Raw genomic sequence first — 19,214 nt, forward strand, 5'->3', positions numbered from 1 at the left:
CCTATACACTTATAATTATATAAATATAGATCTTATTATACAAATTACAATATATAAATGAATTTATACAAAACTGAACAATTTGTATAAAATTGGATGTTTGTAGCGAATTATACAAATCAAAAGCTCCATAACAATCATAAAATTTGTTATGGAGCGCAATTATGCAAATTATAGCTATAACATATAAATATAATTTTTATGTTTGCTATATGTGAAAGTTGAGTAATAATCACATATAAACTACTAAGTCAATGTTTTTTTTTGAGGTACAAATTATTTAAGTATATAAAGGATTATCATAAATAATTTTAAAAGGTTAAGTTTGTCAAGATGTGTCATGTGGGTATAGTAATGTACTCTTTTTCTTTTTTTACCCTCCTAAGAGCTTTCACCTTTTTGCTCCCTTGGTGACTCGAACTCGCAACCTTCGGATTGAAAGTGGGGTGCTTACATTCGAGCATCTCTCTCGTCAGTCATTAATAATGTACTTGTATAGTTGTACTATATTGTATTTGTATGATTTGAATGTCTTTTTTTATATGACTATCACTATAATAATTTATTTATTTATTATAATAAATATCAATTCATATTATAGAGAACATAATTTTAGATAGAAAGAAGTGTATGTTACATATTAGGTTAGTTGGGTTAATTAGAGCTTGTCTTGCTTAGGCTTATTAATGCCCGTTGTAGTATTAGTTGTATACTAAATTACTAATTTCTTTCTTGTAGAGTTTACGTTATTGATTTATTAACTCTTATATTTTTTTCATGGTTTTGTTCGTTTATTTTCTGGATTTGATATATTCGAACCGATTTTTTTTTGAAAATAACTTATTTTTCAATCTCTATAAGGTCATGGTAAATCTGCATACACTTTACGTTCTACAGACCTCACCTGATAGAATTTCAGTGGCGTGTTATTGTTGTTGTTATAATATATATCTACATTGCTTTCAACTCTTTTTTTTCGTATGCCATTGATTATAAATTATATTCAAATTAGTTTGTTCATCTTTACCTCGACTCTCTGACACAAAATTTAGTTTTGCTTGACCTTTAAATATTTGACTTTTACAAGATACTATCCTTTGCTAAAAATAAATTGTGTGGCCCTTGATAAATTGTACACCACCTTTTTATCTTTATCCAATTGACCAAATTTATTGTACTCTCTCAGTCCTACTGTCATATTTGGCATTTTCAAGTCTTTTAAGAAATTAATTATTTTAATCGATTTAAATTATTTATCTGATTTTGATTTGACATAAAATTTGAAAAAATAATAAATATTTTTTAAATTTTGTAATTTTAAACTAATGATATGTAAAATGTATTCAAAATTTTAGTAATATCTAATTTTATGATCTTAAATATGACATTTGAAAGTCAATTCCACACGTCTAATAAAAAAAGCATTTTTTTTAATGAACTTAAAAGGAAAGCCAAACAAATAAATTAAAATGAAGGGGTATCATTTGATTTGACGCAAAGTGTAAAAAAGAAATAAATGTGTTGAATACTTTTGAAATTTGTAGTCTAAATAAACATTAAATATTTATGTAGTTATAAATTATTTTATTAAGAATAAATAAATAAAGTTAAATTCTTTTTAATTATAAAAAAATAACATTTATTTTGGGGTGGACTAAAAAATAAATTTATATCACATAATATAAGACATAAGAAGTAATTAAAAGATAATTAGACCAATAAATTTTATTTATTTTTTGATTTAAATTAAATAGTAGTTTTCCTTTCAACTTGTTATCTCTGTATCATCCTATTTATTAAAGTAAAAGTTAAGATAGAAAAAAAATATTATTCTATTTTGATTTTCTAAATGACAAGTATGTTAAATCAGTAAATTATAGTAATTATGACTAGTAAAATGAATCAAGCAACTATAATGACTAGTAAAATGAATCAGGCAGAGTTATTCATATGACACACTTTTATTTTTAATTTGTCCGTAAAAATTATTGCATTTCTATATTTATTTATTTTGAAATTTTTATTTTACCATTAATAACATGTTCTATAGTCACACAACTGTTCAAGTCACTGATATTGTTCATTTTCACGGAATGTAATGTAATGTTTTCTTTACTGTTTGTTATGCTCTTTTATTTTGTTTTTTTTTTTTCTTACTACTTTGGTATGCTATACTTGAGCCTATTTTTTTCAAAGCAATCTTTCTGCTTTCATGAATCACTTGTTGGATCGAACCCAAAAATATGTTTTAACAGTCAGGCATTGGATAGAATGAACACTCAACCGCTTCATCATGGTAGTGATGTATGATTTACATTTTCCCCTCCCTAGACTACATCTGTGGAATTTTAAAGAGTTTTTGTTGTACAAATCATGTTTTTAAGGACATGTTTGGATGAACTCATTTCCTTAACTTCAAAACAAATACTCAAAAATATTTTTTTTTTAATCCAAACACTATAAAAATATTTAGAAGCTATTTTAGTTTTGTCATACTTAAACTAAGTCAATTCAAACAGACCCTAAGAAGTCGTTAGGTATGAGGTATAAGGTATAATAATTTCAGGAATAAAATGCAAGACTATTTTATCATGCATTAGGTTGAAGGTATTAGACGTGAGATTATTTATCCCACCATTTATACATTAGTGATGAATAAATTATCTCATATACACAGTAAAATAACTTATCCAGAAATAATTAATCCCGAAATAATTTCTTTCCACCAAAACAACCCCCAAGTGTTGTTTTGTATGACAATAAATTTTCAAAGTCCTTTTTAATTTTTATTTTTAAAAAAAAAAAATCAAACGTGCTATATAAATTGGGAGGAGTAGGAGTTTTTCACAAAACTATCTTGCTACGCTTCCTAGTTGTCAACTACACATTATTGAGATAAATTTTATATACATGGCTCACAATGACTTCTCAACAAAATCATCATCATTTTCTATCCACAACTTAACCTAACTTCATTATTATATTTTCTTTATTCATACCAAACACCCCCTTTTCAATATATTCACATTTTTTTTTCTTTCTTTTAATCTTGTCATTGGCCATGAGGCCAAGAATGCTATTTCCATCTTCAAACCAAACAACAAATTGCCATAATATTTGTGACTCAACATGTCCTTATGGATGCTATCCATACCCTAATATGAACTATTACATGACACCACCAATACCACCACCAGCACCAATCGAATCGAGCAACAAAGTTGTTCAAAACATTTTACCTTATATTATTATATCCATCGCGTTATTTGTTAGCTTGTTCCTACTCGTTAGCTACTACATAATCATCGTAAGAAATTGCTCGAATTGGAATCGTAGAAGAACGAGAGGAGAAGGCGATAACGGTGAGTCGATTAATGATCATCCAATTTGGTACATCAATACTATGGGAATAGAGACTTCTTTAATCAATTTGATTACAATTTTCAAGTACCAAACAGGGGATGGTTTAGTTGATGGAACAGAGTGCTCTGTTTGTTTGAATGAATTTCAAGATGATGATTCACTTAAGTTGTTACCTAAATGTAACCATGCTTTTCACATCGATTGTATCGATATGTGGCTTAGATCACACGTTAATTGCCCATTGTGTCGTGCTCCTATCATCTCCAACACTGTTGTTGCACCCGTGGGATCATCAATAATCGTTCCCATATCGAGTACTAATGATGATATTGGTTCAATTGTAGAAATGAATAACAACAATGAGGCTAGAGAAGGGGAATTTCAAGAAAACGATGATCATGATGAACGTCATGAAACATCGAAAAAAGATGTTGAAATATTACAAAAAATGCGAAGGTCAGTATCTATGGATTCTTCAATTGCTACAAATATAGGACTACAAAGTGAAAAAAAGTGTGTAGAGACAAAAAGAAATGAGGGAACAAGTTCAAATTCAAGAATCCAAAGGGTTATGGACAGTGCTTCTTCAATGAAGAGATCATTTTCTTATGGTGGGAGGTCATTTTTTTCGAAAAGTAAGAGAAATGAGTCGTGCTCGGGGCTCTAATGTGGAGTCCGAACAGACAAAAAAAAAGATGAGAGACATGGGCTTTATTGTAATTGATGTAAGGACTGAAGTCTTACTGAGACTTGCACATTGTTGTACAACTTCAAGATCATTTGTAATGTTTTGTGCCACAACTTTGCGATTTGAGGTGGATATATACATCGTTGTAAAAGTGGTACACATATATCCTTGTCGATTAATAAATAATGTACATATATGCTTATCATCTAACAAATGAGGCATATTTACTTTTTCATTATTAGGCTGAGTTTTAGAAGAAAAAAAAATCTTAGACACTGAGTATGTCTAAATTTTACCCATCCACCAACAAAGGTTACGGTGGAGTTGCAAATACTTTTTCATACTTAACCAGAGATCTCAGGTTCGAGTCCATTTTGATACAGAGTCAGTTTTGTGAAAAAAATTTACCCACCATTTGGGTGGGACAACAGATTCCAGCAAGGCACCCTATTAATTAATTGGAAATTAAACTCTAATTAGCGCATTGCAACATGCTCATTAATATCTACGTAATTAATTTTTGTTTTGGAAAATATCTTGAATTTTGTTTTATTTTATTAAGCTTATTAAAAGTAGTATAGTAAGCTGATATAACAATCATTTAGGAGTCGTTTGATAGATGAATAAGAAATAAATTATTCATGTATTGATTTTTGTATAATTTATACGACGTTTGGTAGGTATATAAGAAATAAATTATTCATATATAAAATGAATATGATGTTTGATTGATAATTTAAAAACCCGTAAAATTAATATATTGATAAATTATGAGAAAATCTGTATATTATTTTATACGAAATAACTAATACATTGAATTATGTAATATGTCAATTTGATTGAAGTAGATTTGACAATCCCCAATTATAGACCGGTTCTCCTAAAAATGACTAGATTAGCTAGACTTCATAAAAGACAATTAACTGTGTGTAAATATATATTCTAGGCTAGCTAGGTTTCATTAAGATTACAATTTTTATACGATAAGTGGGGTGTTTGATTCTTCAATTCGATTCTTTCAAACTTTGATTTGATTTTTGAAAAGTTCGGTTCATTTAGTTCGATTTCTTAATTTCGGAATGGGATATGGGCTTAGAACTTGAGTTGAAATTTATGGGCTTGAGACTTGAGTTCAAGTATGAAATTTGAAGAGTTGATTATTGAACTTTTGTACTATTGAAAAATCAGATACATAATATCGAGGTCCATTAAACCTAAATATCATATTATTAGAAAAATTATATTGAATCTGAAGAAAAATATCGAAAATTGAAGAATGAAACTAATTCAGTTCGATCTAAGTTTTCAAATATTTATGCCCACCCTTACCTGAAAGGGTTTGGACTAAATCTATCTAGAATCTCAACTCAATTTGCCATAGACACTAGAATTATTTTATGTCAAGAAAATTCAATCATTCTCCTTGAGACTATGAAAGGTAGTATTTATAATGATTAAGAAGGTAGTAGTAAACTAATAAAAATGATTAAAAGAAGAAAAGTTGATACATATAGAAATTAAATAAACAAGAGCTATTATATTTTTGAGAAAAAAATTATTAGTTTAAACTTGAAGTAGCCTCCTCTTCTTGAATTCTATCCAATAATTGGTTAACAGCATGAGAAATTTCTTCTACTGTTGTCAATTGGCACCCTTCCTCTAGCTGTTCCAAATTTTATCCATATTGCACACAATATATATGAATTAGAAATATATATGAAACATTTGATTTGTAAATGAAAAAGAATATTATATATATATAGAGAGAGAAAAGAGGGGAAAATAACTGAACATGTATGGATTTCAGTCATATGAATTTGAACTTCCGGTATCTAAAATTTAATTTAGATATTGTGTTTGAAATTAATCTATGTCTGGACTAATTTTATTCGTACATTGTATGCTCTAAGTTATCCCGAAATAGGTATACATAAAAAAGAAGAAGTTAGGGACAAGTTATGTTAACATCAAAATTGGATATTCATGCATTTTGCCCTTAGAGAATTTTCACAATATCATATCATTTACAAGAGATTTTTGAGTTATAACACCAATAGTATTAAAAAAAAATTACACTATGATATCACACAAAATATATTTTTAGATAACTCTTCATAAAAGAGTATTTGTAACTTATCATATGATAGTGCTAAAATTCTTGAGAGTTGAGTTAAATTCAAAAAAATAACTACAACTATTTGTCCATAAAAAGTGGGGGATTCATGACCTAAAAAAGTTAGGCTTATGTATCTTATTCTAATTTAATCATGACTCTTATGATGACATTATTATATGTTTAATTTGGTGTAAACACAAAATGCGAGTATCTACGTACAAAATATAATATGGAGAGATGCAAAAAAAATTAATGACAAACCTTAGTGCTGATGGAGTAAAGAACAATTTGGTCATGAACAGTAGTGACATTAAGGTGAAGAATAGTAAGCCACAAGCATTGAAGGCCAACTACTATCTTCATGAGTTGTTTTGGTCTTCTCTTTGAGAGTATTTTGAGGTTGACATGACTCTCTACTAAGTTCACTTGTATGTCATGACTCATCAGTAGTGGTCGAGATTTTTTGACTGCTACTGATGACTCACATGAACAATTTGAGTATCGTGAGAAAGAGAAGAAATCAGCAAAAAGCGGTGATGATGATATATCGCTTTTTTCGAGCTGAGAAATTAATGTCTTTTGAGCTTGTAGAGTTTGGAGATTGTGCTCTAGCTCTTTTACAAAGTTTATGGCTCCTCCAATTATTGATGCTTGGTCCGCCTGACATTAATAAAGAATTCTCTTTAATTAATTTCATCGTAACTTATTAAACTATATAATACAATAAAAGTCCTAGAAATACAAAAATATTTTTAAAGAATTGGATAATATCTTTATTGAATTTATTTAGAAAATGAATTTATTTTAGATTAAAATTGAAATTGTGTTTAGAGATGAATTTTTTTTTATATATATGAATAAAAAATATTATTTCACTTAAAATCCAACCCAAAGCAATATTAGTATTTCACTAGTACTTCAAATTTGACGGCCAAATTAGATTTGAATGTAATTGATACTCCTAGTAAATTAAATAGTTTAATTTGGACAAGTAATTACTTTAATCAACTTGGAAATAGATGTAATTTTATTTTTAAGAAACAAAGGAAAACTTCATTAAAAGAAATAGTAATTGAATGATCATTTGAAATTTTTAAAGGTCAAATTCATTCATTTAAGACGATTCGATTGAAATAACTTTCTTTAAAAAAAAGAAGAGAAGAAGAAAACAAACTTTTTGAACGTAGGAAGATGGCATCAAAGATCGAAGAATAGTAAGATAATCATTCATTTGTTTTCGCCGATTTCGCTCCACAGCTATATGTATCATTCTCTGGTCTTTATTATTACATGTTCGTTTCCTTTTCTTCGTGCAACACCTTAAAGAATTTGAATTTGAATTTGCTGATGAACCCTCCAAAAACAGCATATTATTACTATTCTCCTCAACAATATTGCAATCTCCTAATTTCACTTGATTTTGCATCATTGAATAATTATAAAATGAAATGTACTCCAAATTGTTGTCAAGAATAATGGAACTTTCTTGCTCTTCATACCCATATAATTCTTTACAAACATAGCCATTATATTGTTCTTGAGGGTAAACCACTGTCTCTAATGCCATGATTCTTTTTTTTATTTACCTTTTTGTCCCTAACATATGTTAGAAATTAAAGGTCAAGAAAGTGAGAGAGAAAATAATTGGAGTTAATGTTTTTTTTTTCCAATGAATTTCAAATGACCAAAGAGAAAGAAGATCAAAGAAGAGAGAAGGGAAGAGAGCTCTTGAATTTGCACACTAAACTTTGTGGCTTTTGTAATAGTATATGAGTTCAAAGCAAGCAAATAAAATTTGAGATTATAAGAATTCTTTACACAATTAATACAACTACAAATAACATATTCAGCGTAATTCAATATGTGAAATTTGAAGAGAGTGATGCAAATAGTCTTATTTTTACCTTGTGAAGGTGGGGAGTTCAATAGACACTCAACTCGAGTAATTAAAATATAATAAATCAAGCATGAAACGGGGGATCATTACAATAGTAAAGTACGTAGCATAGTCATTCTGAATATAATGGAGAAGAGAATAGTAAAAGCAACATATAATACGATAATCAAAGTAAGGTTATAAGTGTGGCACGTAGAATAAACGTTGAGGTAGATATAAAAATTATTTACAACAATTTTTTGTGGGACCCAAGGTAGACCAACACAAACGAGCACAAGACAAATGCCACAATTAATTAATTAATTAGTGAAAGTGGAATTCAGACAGAGTCACCGGGTAATCCTGAATTTATCAAGTACACACATGAGCTGAACAATTTAATTAATTAACTTTGCAAGTATGACAATTTCATAAATGAAAGAAATCTGTACAAAATATTAGATATTAAAATGAGTGTCGAAATTTTATAGATACAAAATTCAGTGCAAAAGTCCATTTAACTATGCAATAACAACATCTTAATAGACAGAATAGGTTAACCACAAAAATTAGTACAATCTTGAGAATTAGGTTTAGAGTGCAACAAAACGTTGAATAGTTTAGAGATGAAAATAATATTAAAAAATTAAATCTAGAAGATTAATGAAATCTCGTATAAATTAAATATGAACTAACAATTTATAATTTAGAAATTCTTATTCCTTACCACACTATTGTACGTGTTACGTGTACTAAAGTAGTAATAATTATTATTGTACAAATACCAAAAGGAAATAAAAAAAGGATTTGATATCTCATCACGTACTTGAAATCAGTTAACACCAAGTAGGAGTAAGAATATTGCAGGAACAAGATCGTTTGACGTGAAGGATAACATGAATTAGTTATGAAATTAAATTATAGTGTTACTTAATTTATTGTTTAGTTGATAAGTTAAGAATAACGTATTCTGAAATAAATAATAAGTATTGCGATAAGTTATACCTCCAGTAGGTGGTATATTAATTTCGGGATAATTTATCCCGAAATAAAATAGGTAAATGACAAAAATATCTATTTAAATCCTTTTTATACATCACCTTTCACATTCATGACATTTTTGTAAACAATTTAACTTATTCTTAAAATTTATGCAATGCATATTATTTTGAATATAAAAAATTAAAACTTAGTCAAGTAGATAGGTCAATCTGAGAGCGAGGCAAGTCAAGAAGGGGCTGAGACTTAGGGTTCGAAGACCAAGTCAGAGACTACTAGACGATTTCCTTGATCCATTCTCAAGATCTCAAGCCTCCTACCAACTCACTCTCGATGACATTAGACACTACCTTATTTAGACTGAAAATAATTTAACTGTCCAATTCAATATAAAATAATTTTAGCATAATAAATTTCATCATATAATTTATCTCTTCATTATAACTTGTATTTAAATCAAACAACTCTTACTGAACCAAAAGAAAGAACATGTGTTTTGTTTGGGGGTTAACCATACAAAGAGAGAGAGAGAAATCAAAGTAGTACTCTTTTATATTCCAATGATGTCTTTGTTCCTTTCTTGTCTTACCAAGAATCCTATATCCTCACTCTTTTATATTTCACAATGATGTCTTTGTTCCTTTCTTGTATACATTTTATCTTTTTTTACGAAGGTCGAAGGTTATTTTTAATAGATCTTCAGTGAAAAAAAAAGGTATGGATTAATTTCGTAATGATAATAATATATTGACCCCAACTTTTAATAAAAGGTAAATGTGGACTATTTCACAAAGTAAAGGAAAAAATTGGATATTTTCCCCTTCTTCCGTTCAAAGCGATGTGTATAATATACAAAATATATCGTCCTTTGAATCTTAAGATATTAAATATGTCATGTTAATTAATTCTATAAGATAGTGAAATGAGAATGTCAAAATTAGAGTACTCTATTAAAAATAGGACTAACATGAAAGGTAAGACATAAGAAATTTAGGATTACCCTATTCTTGATAAACATCCTTTTAAGGGATTTGAAGTAAAAAAAATTCTCATATATACAATACATTCTCTAGGGCTTCAATTCTTTTACACTTTGGAATTCCTTAATTACCCTTTCCAATTTAATATTTTCTTGGCTTTGTTCATCTTGAGCTATGTTAATTTATTTTTGTCTTCCAAACCTTCACAACTATTGATGCTTAACTAACATACACTTGATTAATTTATACATTATTAAAATGCAAGATTAAATTATTCAATTACTGATTAAAGTTGTACAGTATACTTGATTTAAAAATGATTAGAGACAATATATAATTATGCAACTTGACTTAGGTTTATTATTTTAATGGAATCAGTGTGATTCTGTTCAGATTTCTTAGGCAAAGCTACAAGTAAACCCTTGAAGAAAGTCTCTTTTTATGTTTATTATTTTAAAATAATGGAACAGTATTATTATTTTTTGTAGTGTTGTTTGTCGTCTTCCCATATAATTATTGAGTATTCCGTACTCAAATTTTTTGACTGCATTACTATTTCTTACGTAAGTACTATCTAATATTTTAAAAATGAATAATCAATTTTGGAACTTGTGATTTTAGGTATGACATGATATATATTCTGTTCCTATGAAACTTTTGAGACTTAATAATAATAACAATAATAACATATTTCGTGTGATACTATAATTAATTGAGGATGTGAAGAGCTAGGTGAGGTTCGCAAATCTTACCCTTCATGAAGTAGAGACATTTTAATAAATTTATTGCCTTAAACATGTTATAATAGTATTGGTATAATTATTGAAAACATCTTGTTAAGGCTAAAATGAACAATTTAAAATTAAATGTTTTTTCAAAATTTTAATTTGCCATTTTTTCTAATTAATGGACTAAAAAGAACCAGGGATTACATAAAGTAGAACATAGATAATATATAAAAAAGAGAAGTATTGAATTAAACACCCATAAACATATGATAATTGTCGAGACATACTTATTTAAGTTGATTACCTTATTAAAGAAGACGATAATTATTAGAGGATAATGCAACTTAAGTAACGTTTATTAATATTTCAATGCGATAGGTAGGATTCCCGTTAGATTTACTAAGACAAATTAAGCTACATGTACACACTTTAACGAAACTCATCAACAAGTTATGTAAACTGGTAAATACTTCTTTATTCTTAATCATAGACGATCTTGAGTTCGAGTCTTTTTGGGAATGAGTAGTTGGTTTGGATAATTTTACCATCAAATTATCAAATTTATCGGTAATATTTATGAACTAACTAGTATAGCTGAATAAGAAACAAGTTATTCATGTATTAATTTTTGTATAACTTATATGATGTTTGATGGATAGATATGAAATAAGTGATTCATGTATAAAATTAATGTGACGTTTGGTTGACAATTTAGAAACCCGCATGACTAATACATGTATAAGTTTTGAGAAATTTATATATGTATTATTTTTTGCAAGATAGAATGTGAGAATATAATCTCTGCATAACTAATATCGATGTAAAATAATACATAAATTTATTCGTAACCAATTTTACATTACTAATATCTGCATAACTCTAAAGAAATCTTAAATTGATTAATCAAATTTTATTTTTTTCTTGATTTGATATCTAAAGGTCTTGGTCAAAGAGGTCTATATGTTCTCAACAACGTAAATAACCTATAAGGAATAAACTAGCAACTAAATACATATATAAGACGGTTTGGCCGAGTGGTCTAAGGCGCCAGATTTAGGCTCTGGTCCGAAAGGGCGTGGGTTCAAATCCCACAGCCGTCATTTTTTTCCCTTTTTTAAAGTTTTGCATTATAACAAACTAGTATACATGCCCGCGCGTTGCGCGGTTAATTGATAAATGTAATCATAAATTTTAATCTATTGCAAATTTAAAATTTCAACTTATTATAAGATATCATTTTAAAATTTATTTGAGAATGTTAATAGCATCTTGATGTGTTATAGTAAAATATTTATGTAAACAAATCAATATATAAGCTTAGTTCTTTGTCTAAATTTGACAATAATAATCTTTTAATCATTCTTTTATTTATTTATTTTTTAAATTATTTAGAATAATAACGACTATCACTCTCTTCATATTATCCACTTGTTAGAATAATAAAGATATAAGAAAATTTAATAGTTAGATTAAAATTAAATATAACTAAGAAAAGTCGTATCATAATGCTAAGCATACAATAAAAAAGTTGAATCACTTGGATATCAAACAAATGTTAAATTTTAAATATGTGCAGTTATAATTTAACCAATAATTTTATAAGATACCATTATTACCAAACAAATGCTACAATTTAAATATGTGTAGTAATAACGTTAACAATATCTAAAATAATAAAAATTTAAATCCAGCGAATTCATATATGAAGCCTGCAAAAACAAACAAACTTAAAATCATTAAGAAAAAAAATTAAAAAAGAAACAACAAAAACTAATAGTATCTATAATTATACATATATATATATATATATATATATATATTTAATGCATACCCAAATTTCATAGTGTTAATATTCAAGAAGAAACTAAACTCAAACACTAACAATATTTATAGTTGTGTGATAGAATTATCTGGGAGAAGAATTTTATAGACATGATTGTGAGAGTGTAATTGAATCTGCAGCAAGTTCTCACACATAACCTATTGATTGATGGAACTAATTGTATATCTCACTTTCTCTGTTCGGGATTTAACAGACAATTCAAAATTATTTATAACACTTAATAGGAAAGAAATATATTCATTCTTCATTATCCTTATCCCTTCCTTCAATATAACGTTTGGTTCACTAATTAGTAGAGATCAAAATTTATATGCTCGAAGGAAATGAGGAATAAAAAATACGTGCAATTTGTGGAGTTTGGAACATGGACAGTTACTATATAAGGGTAGATATGTTTGCAATTTAAAATTTGAAATTATTAGGGTAATTATATTTGTACTTTTTATCTTTATTTTCATATTTTATATTAATTTTATAATTTGAAATTATAAAGGGCACTAAAATCACAACTTAAATTTCTTCATTGACTAACGTATCATCATTTATATTATTTGAATTTAAAAATTAATAATTTCTTTAACTTCACAATGTAAAATTTGAAATTATAAGGGGCACTAAAATCACCCCTTAGATTTCTCCACTGACTAACCTATCAACATTTATATTTTTTGAATTTAAAAATTAATAATTACTCTAACATCACAATTAAAAATTTGATATTATAAGGGTTGTTCTGTTTCTTTAAAAAAAAATCAGATTTTTTTAAATTATGTTTTTTCAGATTTTATATTATATTTTCTAGTTATGCTATACATGAATAGAGTCTTAAAAGTTTATCTCTTCTTCAACTACATCTATTCATCACACAAATGACTTGATCCTAACTTCAACTGATCATCTTCAACATCTAGAACTTCCGAAATAAAGTACATTTATTGATAATAAACCACATAAAACAGAAGAAAAAGAGAGAAAATATGCAAAAAAATAAATAAATTATTACCTTTACTTTCCATGAATGGTAAGGATTATTATTGTTTTGAATTTCCTTTATCGAGATGCATTTTTTCCCTAAAAAAACTAAAGAAAAGACTATGTATTTAAATTTACTGAATTAATACGGTTGATTTTTTTGGGGTAGGAAGTTAACAATTTTGATATGATAATTTCTTATATTTTTCTGTTTATATAACAATATTTTCTTTACAATTTTGTCTATTGCTTAAATATGCTTTAAAATTATTTAAACGTTAAGTTCCAAAATGTTTTTTTTTTTAAAAATTGTTTTATATTGTTATGTATTTTTAAAATTGAATTTAAACATTAAGTTCCAAAACTGTTTTTTTTTTTTTTATATATAAAAAGCTGTTTTATATTGTTATTTGTTTTTAAAATTGAATTTAAATGTTAAGTTTCAAAACTGTTTTAAATTGTTGTTTATTTCTAAAAGTGAATTTAAACATTAAGTTCCAAAACCATTTTTAAAAAAAACTGTTTTATATTTTTATTTGTTTTTAAAATTGAATTTAAACGTTAAGTTTCAAAACTGTTTTAAATTGTTGTTTGTTTTTAAAATTAAATTTATTATTTAAATTAATTAAAAATATCAGTTTTAAACTAAAACTCAAGAATAATTGTGGTACTGACATGTGGCTTTCCTCTCCTATTATTTATAAATAGAAGATTATTAGTAATATTAGAGTTAAATTTTGTATTTAAATTTGTTTAAATTAAAGTAGAACCTATATATATTTGAACATATATTACTTTGTATTCATATCGTCCTCGAAGAGACTATTAGTTTCTATTTGGTCCTTACACTTTTTTATTTTGACATTACTGTACGATAAAGAAAAATAGCATCAAAGGTATGTCTTAATAATAATCAGTGGTTAGGTATTTTCTTTTCGTCTATCAAATTTTTTATAGATATCTAATAATCGAACTAGCTAGCCAGTACTACTTATAGCAAATATCACGTGAAATTAATTAAAATTAGCGCAAATTGACTCAGACAATATCAATGGTTATTAAAAGAAAACTTGAGAAGAAAAAATGACTCTTGAGATTCAGTAAGGTCCAAAGGGTTAACATCTAAACAACCTTTTTTCCCTTATTATAAATCTTTGTTCTAATCAAATTTAATTTTGATTTGGGAATTCTATCAATAAGCTACTAATTACAAGTAATATAAAACTTAGGTTTTGTCATTAGAGGTGTGAACACTAAACCCTATTTTCATTCTGTTTTCCCCCGTCTTTGTCAGTTAAATCTTAATTAGTATTATATTGTACATGTCCTTGTAATTACAACTCATCATCTAACAAAGCACCAAAATTAGCCCTATTTTAAGCAATTTAATTAAATACTAATAGCATGTTTTATTAGCGCAAAGCATGGTTAGAGGCAGAAAATTGTCAATTCAGCTGCCAAGAAGATGTACTGTATTTATTTCTTTAAGATTATGGGAATTTAACTAGAATTATTATTTGATACTACTCCTACTAGTTAGTGATCAATATTATTTCGACTTTGCATGTCTGTTATTTTATAATGATATTCATATTTATTGATATTTAGTTTGAAGTATTGGAAAATATACAATTTAGAGAATAAGTAATTTATGCCGCGGATAAAAGATGAAGAAAAAAAACTCTCTTTACGTGCTAAAATTGGCGAGTATTCCCTCCGTTCACTTTTACTTGTTCAGTATGAAAAATAAAAAAATAATTTATCATTACCTTCGTAAATGATTTACTCATTGAAATATTCTTTGATTTCTTTGAAACAACATAAACTTCTATTAAATGCTTGGCTGATTGCTTAATTGTATGGAGAAACAATTAACATTTTGGTATTTTAATATATATCAGGATTAATTATCCCAGAATAAGTTATCCTCGTATAATTTCACAACACTGTATGCGAATACCTCCAAAAAAAAAACAAGATATAATAATTATTCATTTTATCTTTACCTTATACCTCACACCAAACGACTTCGTAGTGACTTACAATGGTTGCAGTACAAGAGCATTAGGCTCTTGGCTAGGCCTTGTCAACTTAAGCCCAAAAAGCATCACAAGAGAAAAAGTATTTATTGAGCCAACTGGACCTTAATCAACTGGGCATCTAAAACAGGAATTTACTAGGGGTCTTTAATTTTGTTTCTTAAATTAGTCTTTAATTTTTACTTACCAGCACTTTAAGTTATAAAAAAAGTGGTAAAATATATGGCATAAACTCAATCTCAGAATCTATAAAGTTATGCCTTTTAGTTCTCTAAACTTTTGTCAAATAAAACATCAAGGATACATATATTTAGTTGAATATTGAAGGTACATATTCAAAATATCAACATTTCATTACCTGAAAACAAAAAAAAAAATGAACGTAAAAGCAACTTCTAGATCACGAGTAGAGTTACTTATGAAGTTTCTAATCAAGGAAGTCTATTATGAAGTGTAGGTTTGATTGAAGCTCGATTAATCTGATTTTGATGATCATAGAGGGTGAAAATTCAAAAATATGAAGGCCCGTTATTATTGGGGTTTCGTAGCTTTAGGTCATTTTAGATATGAAAATCTACTTTGGAAAATAGATTGTTGATAATTGAAACTCATTCAAACTGATAATTGATGAAAAAAACGACCTCGTTCACCTTTGATTAAGTGTATAACAATATGTATACATTTTATATATAGTTATTAACATATACATCATCCATACAATGTGCGTGTGTGTATATATATATATATATATATATATATATATATCATATCATATATGTATGTATAAACGTGTTTAGAGGTGTATATGTACTGTATAATAATAGATATAAAAGTATACATATATTGTTCCACAAAAGAAAATGTCATGATTTTCTTCACGTGGCCCTATTGAGCGGCACAGCGTGGCTTTGTTCACGTTAATAGTGAATTTGTGACTAACACAATCCCACTACTTTTAGTTGTGTTGTATATATCTCAAGAAAAAAAAAACATTTTTGAAGATCTAGTGTTAGAAGAAAACTAGAGATGGAGACATTAACAATATGATAATAATAAAAAGAAATACTCCTTTGTATATGATACGATCGATGTCATTTTCTCGAGATACAAAAATCAACTATAGTTGATCTACTAATTTTGCACTCAAATATTGAAATATAAATGTTGTGATATAATGAGTACACAGAGACCTAGGATGGTGTGGATTGAGATTTAAAACATTTAATTCGATAATCATCGTAAATTGAGTCTCTAACAACAAGCAAATTTCATTATAAAAGTCCTCTTTCTGACACTGACTGTTCTTTTTATCTAAATTAGTGGCTTCTTTCATCAAAGAGAAGTGTTCTAATTTCTAAAAAGACTCTAATTACTATTTTTTTTTTGTAACTATTGTACTTTTAACTATATATATAGTATTAAAAAATTTGATGTGCTTATTACTTGATTAAATCTACCCTAAATTTTACTTTAGTCCCATTCTCAAGTTTGTTTATTCATTTAAGGGTCAATCTTGATCTTAGAGATCCATGTGATTGTGATTGAACATCACTTTAAACTCAATTGATTACGATGTGGAATAACAATTAGCTAATTATCATTAAAATAATTAGCAGTATCAAACGAAATATTCACTCAATTGTTTGACCTTTTATTCAACCATAGAGATTGGATTATATATTTTAGAAAATTCATTGATCTTTTGGTAGATAAAAAATATTTTAAACCACAGTTCATTATAGTATTATAATCATGTGAGAAAGAGTCTAAGCTTTAAGTTGAATGGTATTATAGTCTTCACCAATCACCATTAGAGGCGGAGCCAGAAATTCATATTTGAAAATAAAAAAAACTATTAAAATATCAAATAGAGAATTTAAACCAGTATTCCAAAGCAATTTTTGAACCCTTTTGCAACCAAATTAGGATTTTTCTGTGTGTTTAGTAATATATATAGATCAAAACGAAAATATATTTTTACCTTATTTATGCGGTATAATTTTGTGACGAAGAATTGAACCCCTTGCAAGTGGCTAGCTTTGCCAATGCTCACCATACTCCATTTTAGGTATCAATATATTGATAATTTGTTCAATCATGTTAGGCTCATTTCAACTTATGGCTTATTCCATCTTAAATTTTTACGCTTCAAATGTGATATTTTGAGTGCAGAACAATAGATTGGGATTGGGGTTGTTCATGAGTTTCCACATAAGATAGGATATATGATCTTTTTGTAGACATCGAAATTTTGTAGTACTTTACAAAACGTGTTTTATTTCAATTAGAGTTCTTGAGGCTACTCCACCCTAAACCTTAGTTCATGCTTATATAAAAGATAATATATTCCTTTGAAAGAGGCATATTGGCATAAATTCTTGGGTAGTCACAAAAATATCATGAAGACATCAATATTGTCTTTCGCAAAGAAGTTCCGAATATTAATAATCTCTTGGATTTCATAAAGATCAAAATCTCAAATATTTTGCAAATTTATGAAATATTCACAAAGATCAATGGAGACCAAATAAATCTCAAGGAGGTCTAAATTATCCTAGTTCGAGAAATACGCCACTATAGCCCCTGAATCACAAAAAAATCTCAAGAGAGAAGAATTAAGGGAGGAACAAAATTGTACTCGCACTATTTTACCAATAAAATTTCTTGTTTCTTTAAATTTTATTTATGGTTAATTTATTTTTCATATATTTAAAATTCGTCGGAAACCTTTGTTATGACTTATGAGTGTGATTTAACACAATCACAATTCTCAGGAATATTATTCATCTACCATACAAGTTGCAATTGCTATAATTCACAAACAAAAAAAAGTACCTCAAATTAATTAGATCTGGGGACAAAATATTTCCAACTCAAACTGAATTAAACATAGGATGATCATAAGACACAAAGTTTCAAACAAAACTAAATATAAAAACATTAAAAGTCTAATTATCTCCAAAACAATTAAGTAATATATTTCCAGTAAACATGTCATTAGTGATAGATGACAGAGTAGTTGACAGATAGTTACATAATTCCTAAACTTAATTAATATATTAAAATTTCATTCATAATAAATTAAAAGATTGGAACAGCTAATATCTCACAATTTTTTACATATAATATCCATTATATTTATTGGATTGGAGACGTGACATATTTTTTTTTATGAGACGTGACATTTATTTATTAATCAAATTGGAGTCTGACCTCTATTTGTGTTGAACTAATTACGCGTCCAATGAAACTCACAAATTTTTATTCATATCATAAATCATATATTAAGAAATTTCCTAAATATTTATAAATAGCTAATTATTTATTATTTATTTGAAGTTATCGTAGGAATTTATAAACGATAAATTCTCTGAATAAAAATCTAACATAAATTAAGCAAGCTCGAGAGACTTGTAGCCTATAGGAGTTGAACGAGCCAAATATAAATACTAATTTATATTCACATCTTATTTCTGATCGTTGATTCTTAATGACAATATACCACACAAACACAAAAATTAAGCATATTTATCAAGAGACATATTGTTGATGTACAAACAAAATTTGTTAAACACTTAATTTTTCTTCTAATAAACGTCAATCTTATATA

General features: G+C 27.2%; 2 protein-coding genes and 1 non-coding gene across 3 annotated transcripts; 2 read left to right on the plus strand and 1 right to left on the minus strand.

Moving 5' to 3' along the window:
• The first annotated feature begins 3,037 nt into the window (after positions 1-3,037).
• LOC125820338 (RING-H2 finger protein ATL54-like) lies at positions 3,038-4,030 on the plus strand. Its single transcript, XM_049499776.1, has one exon. The coding sequence runs from the start codon at positions 3,062-3,064 to the stop codon at positions 4,028-4,030; it is 969 nt and encodes a 322-aa protein (XP_049355733.1). The 5' UTR covers positions 3,038-3,061.
• Positions 4,031-5,609: 1,579 nt separating this feature from the next.
• Positions 5,610-7,734, minus strand: LOC125820339 (transcription factor bHLH94-like). Its single transcript, XM_049499777.1, has 3 exons — positions 7,342-7,734; positions 6,429-6,827; positions 5,610-5,714 (listed from the first exon to the last, which is right to left on the minus strand). Exons 1-3 carry the CDS (start codon positions 7,732-7,734, stop codon positions 5,610-5,612), a joined length of 897 nt encoding a protein of 298 aa, XP_049355734.1.
• Positions 7,735-11,770: 4,036 nt separating this feature from the next.
• On the plus strand, positions 11,771-11,850 carry TRNAL-UAG (transfer RNA leucine (anticodon UAG)). The gene has a single exon. It is a non-coding gene; the product is annotated as a tRNA-Leu (tRNA).
• The last annotated feature ends 7,364 nt before the right edge of the window (positions 11,851-19,214 follow it).

This window comes from Solanum verrucosum, unplaced genomic scaffold, assembly GCF_900185275.1.
Source record: "Solanum verrucosum unplaced genomic scaffold, falcon-dt-bn FXZP01000229.1, whole genome shotgun sequence".
Taxonomy (NCBI): Eukaryota; Viridiplantae; Streptophyta; class Magnoliopsida; order Solanales; family Solanaceae; genus Solanum; species Solanum verrucosum.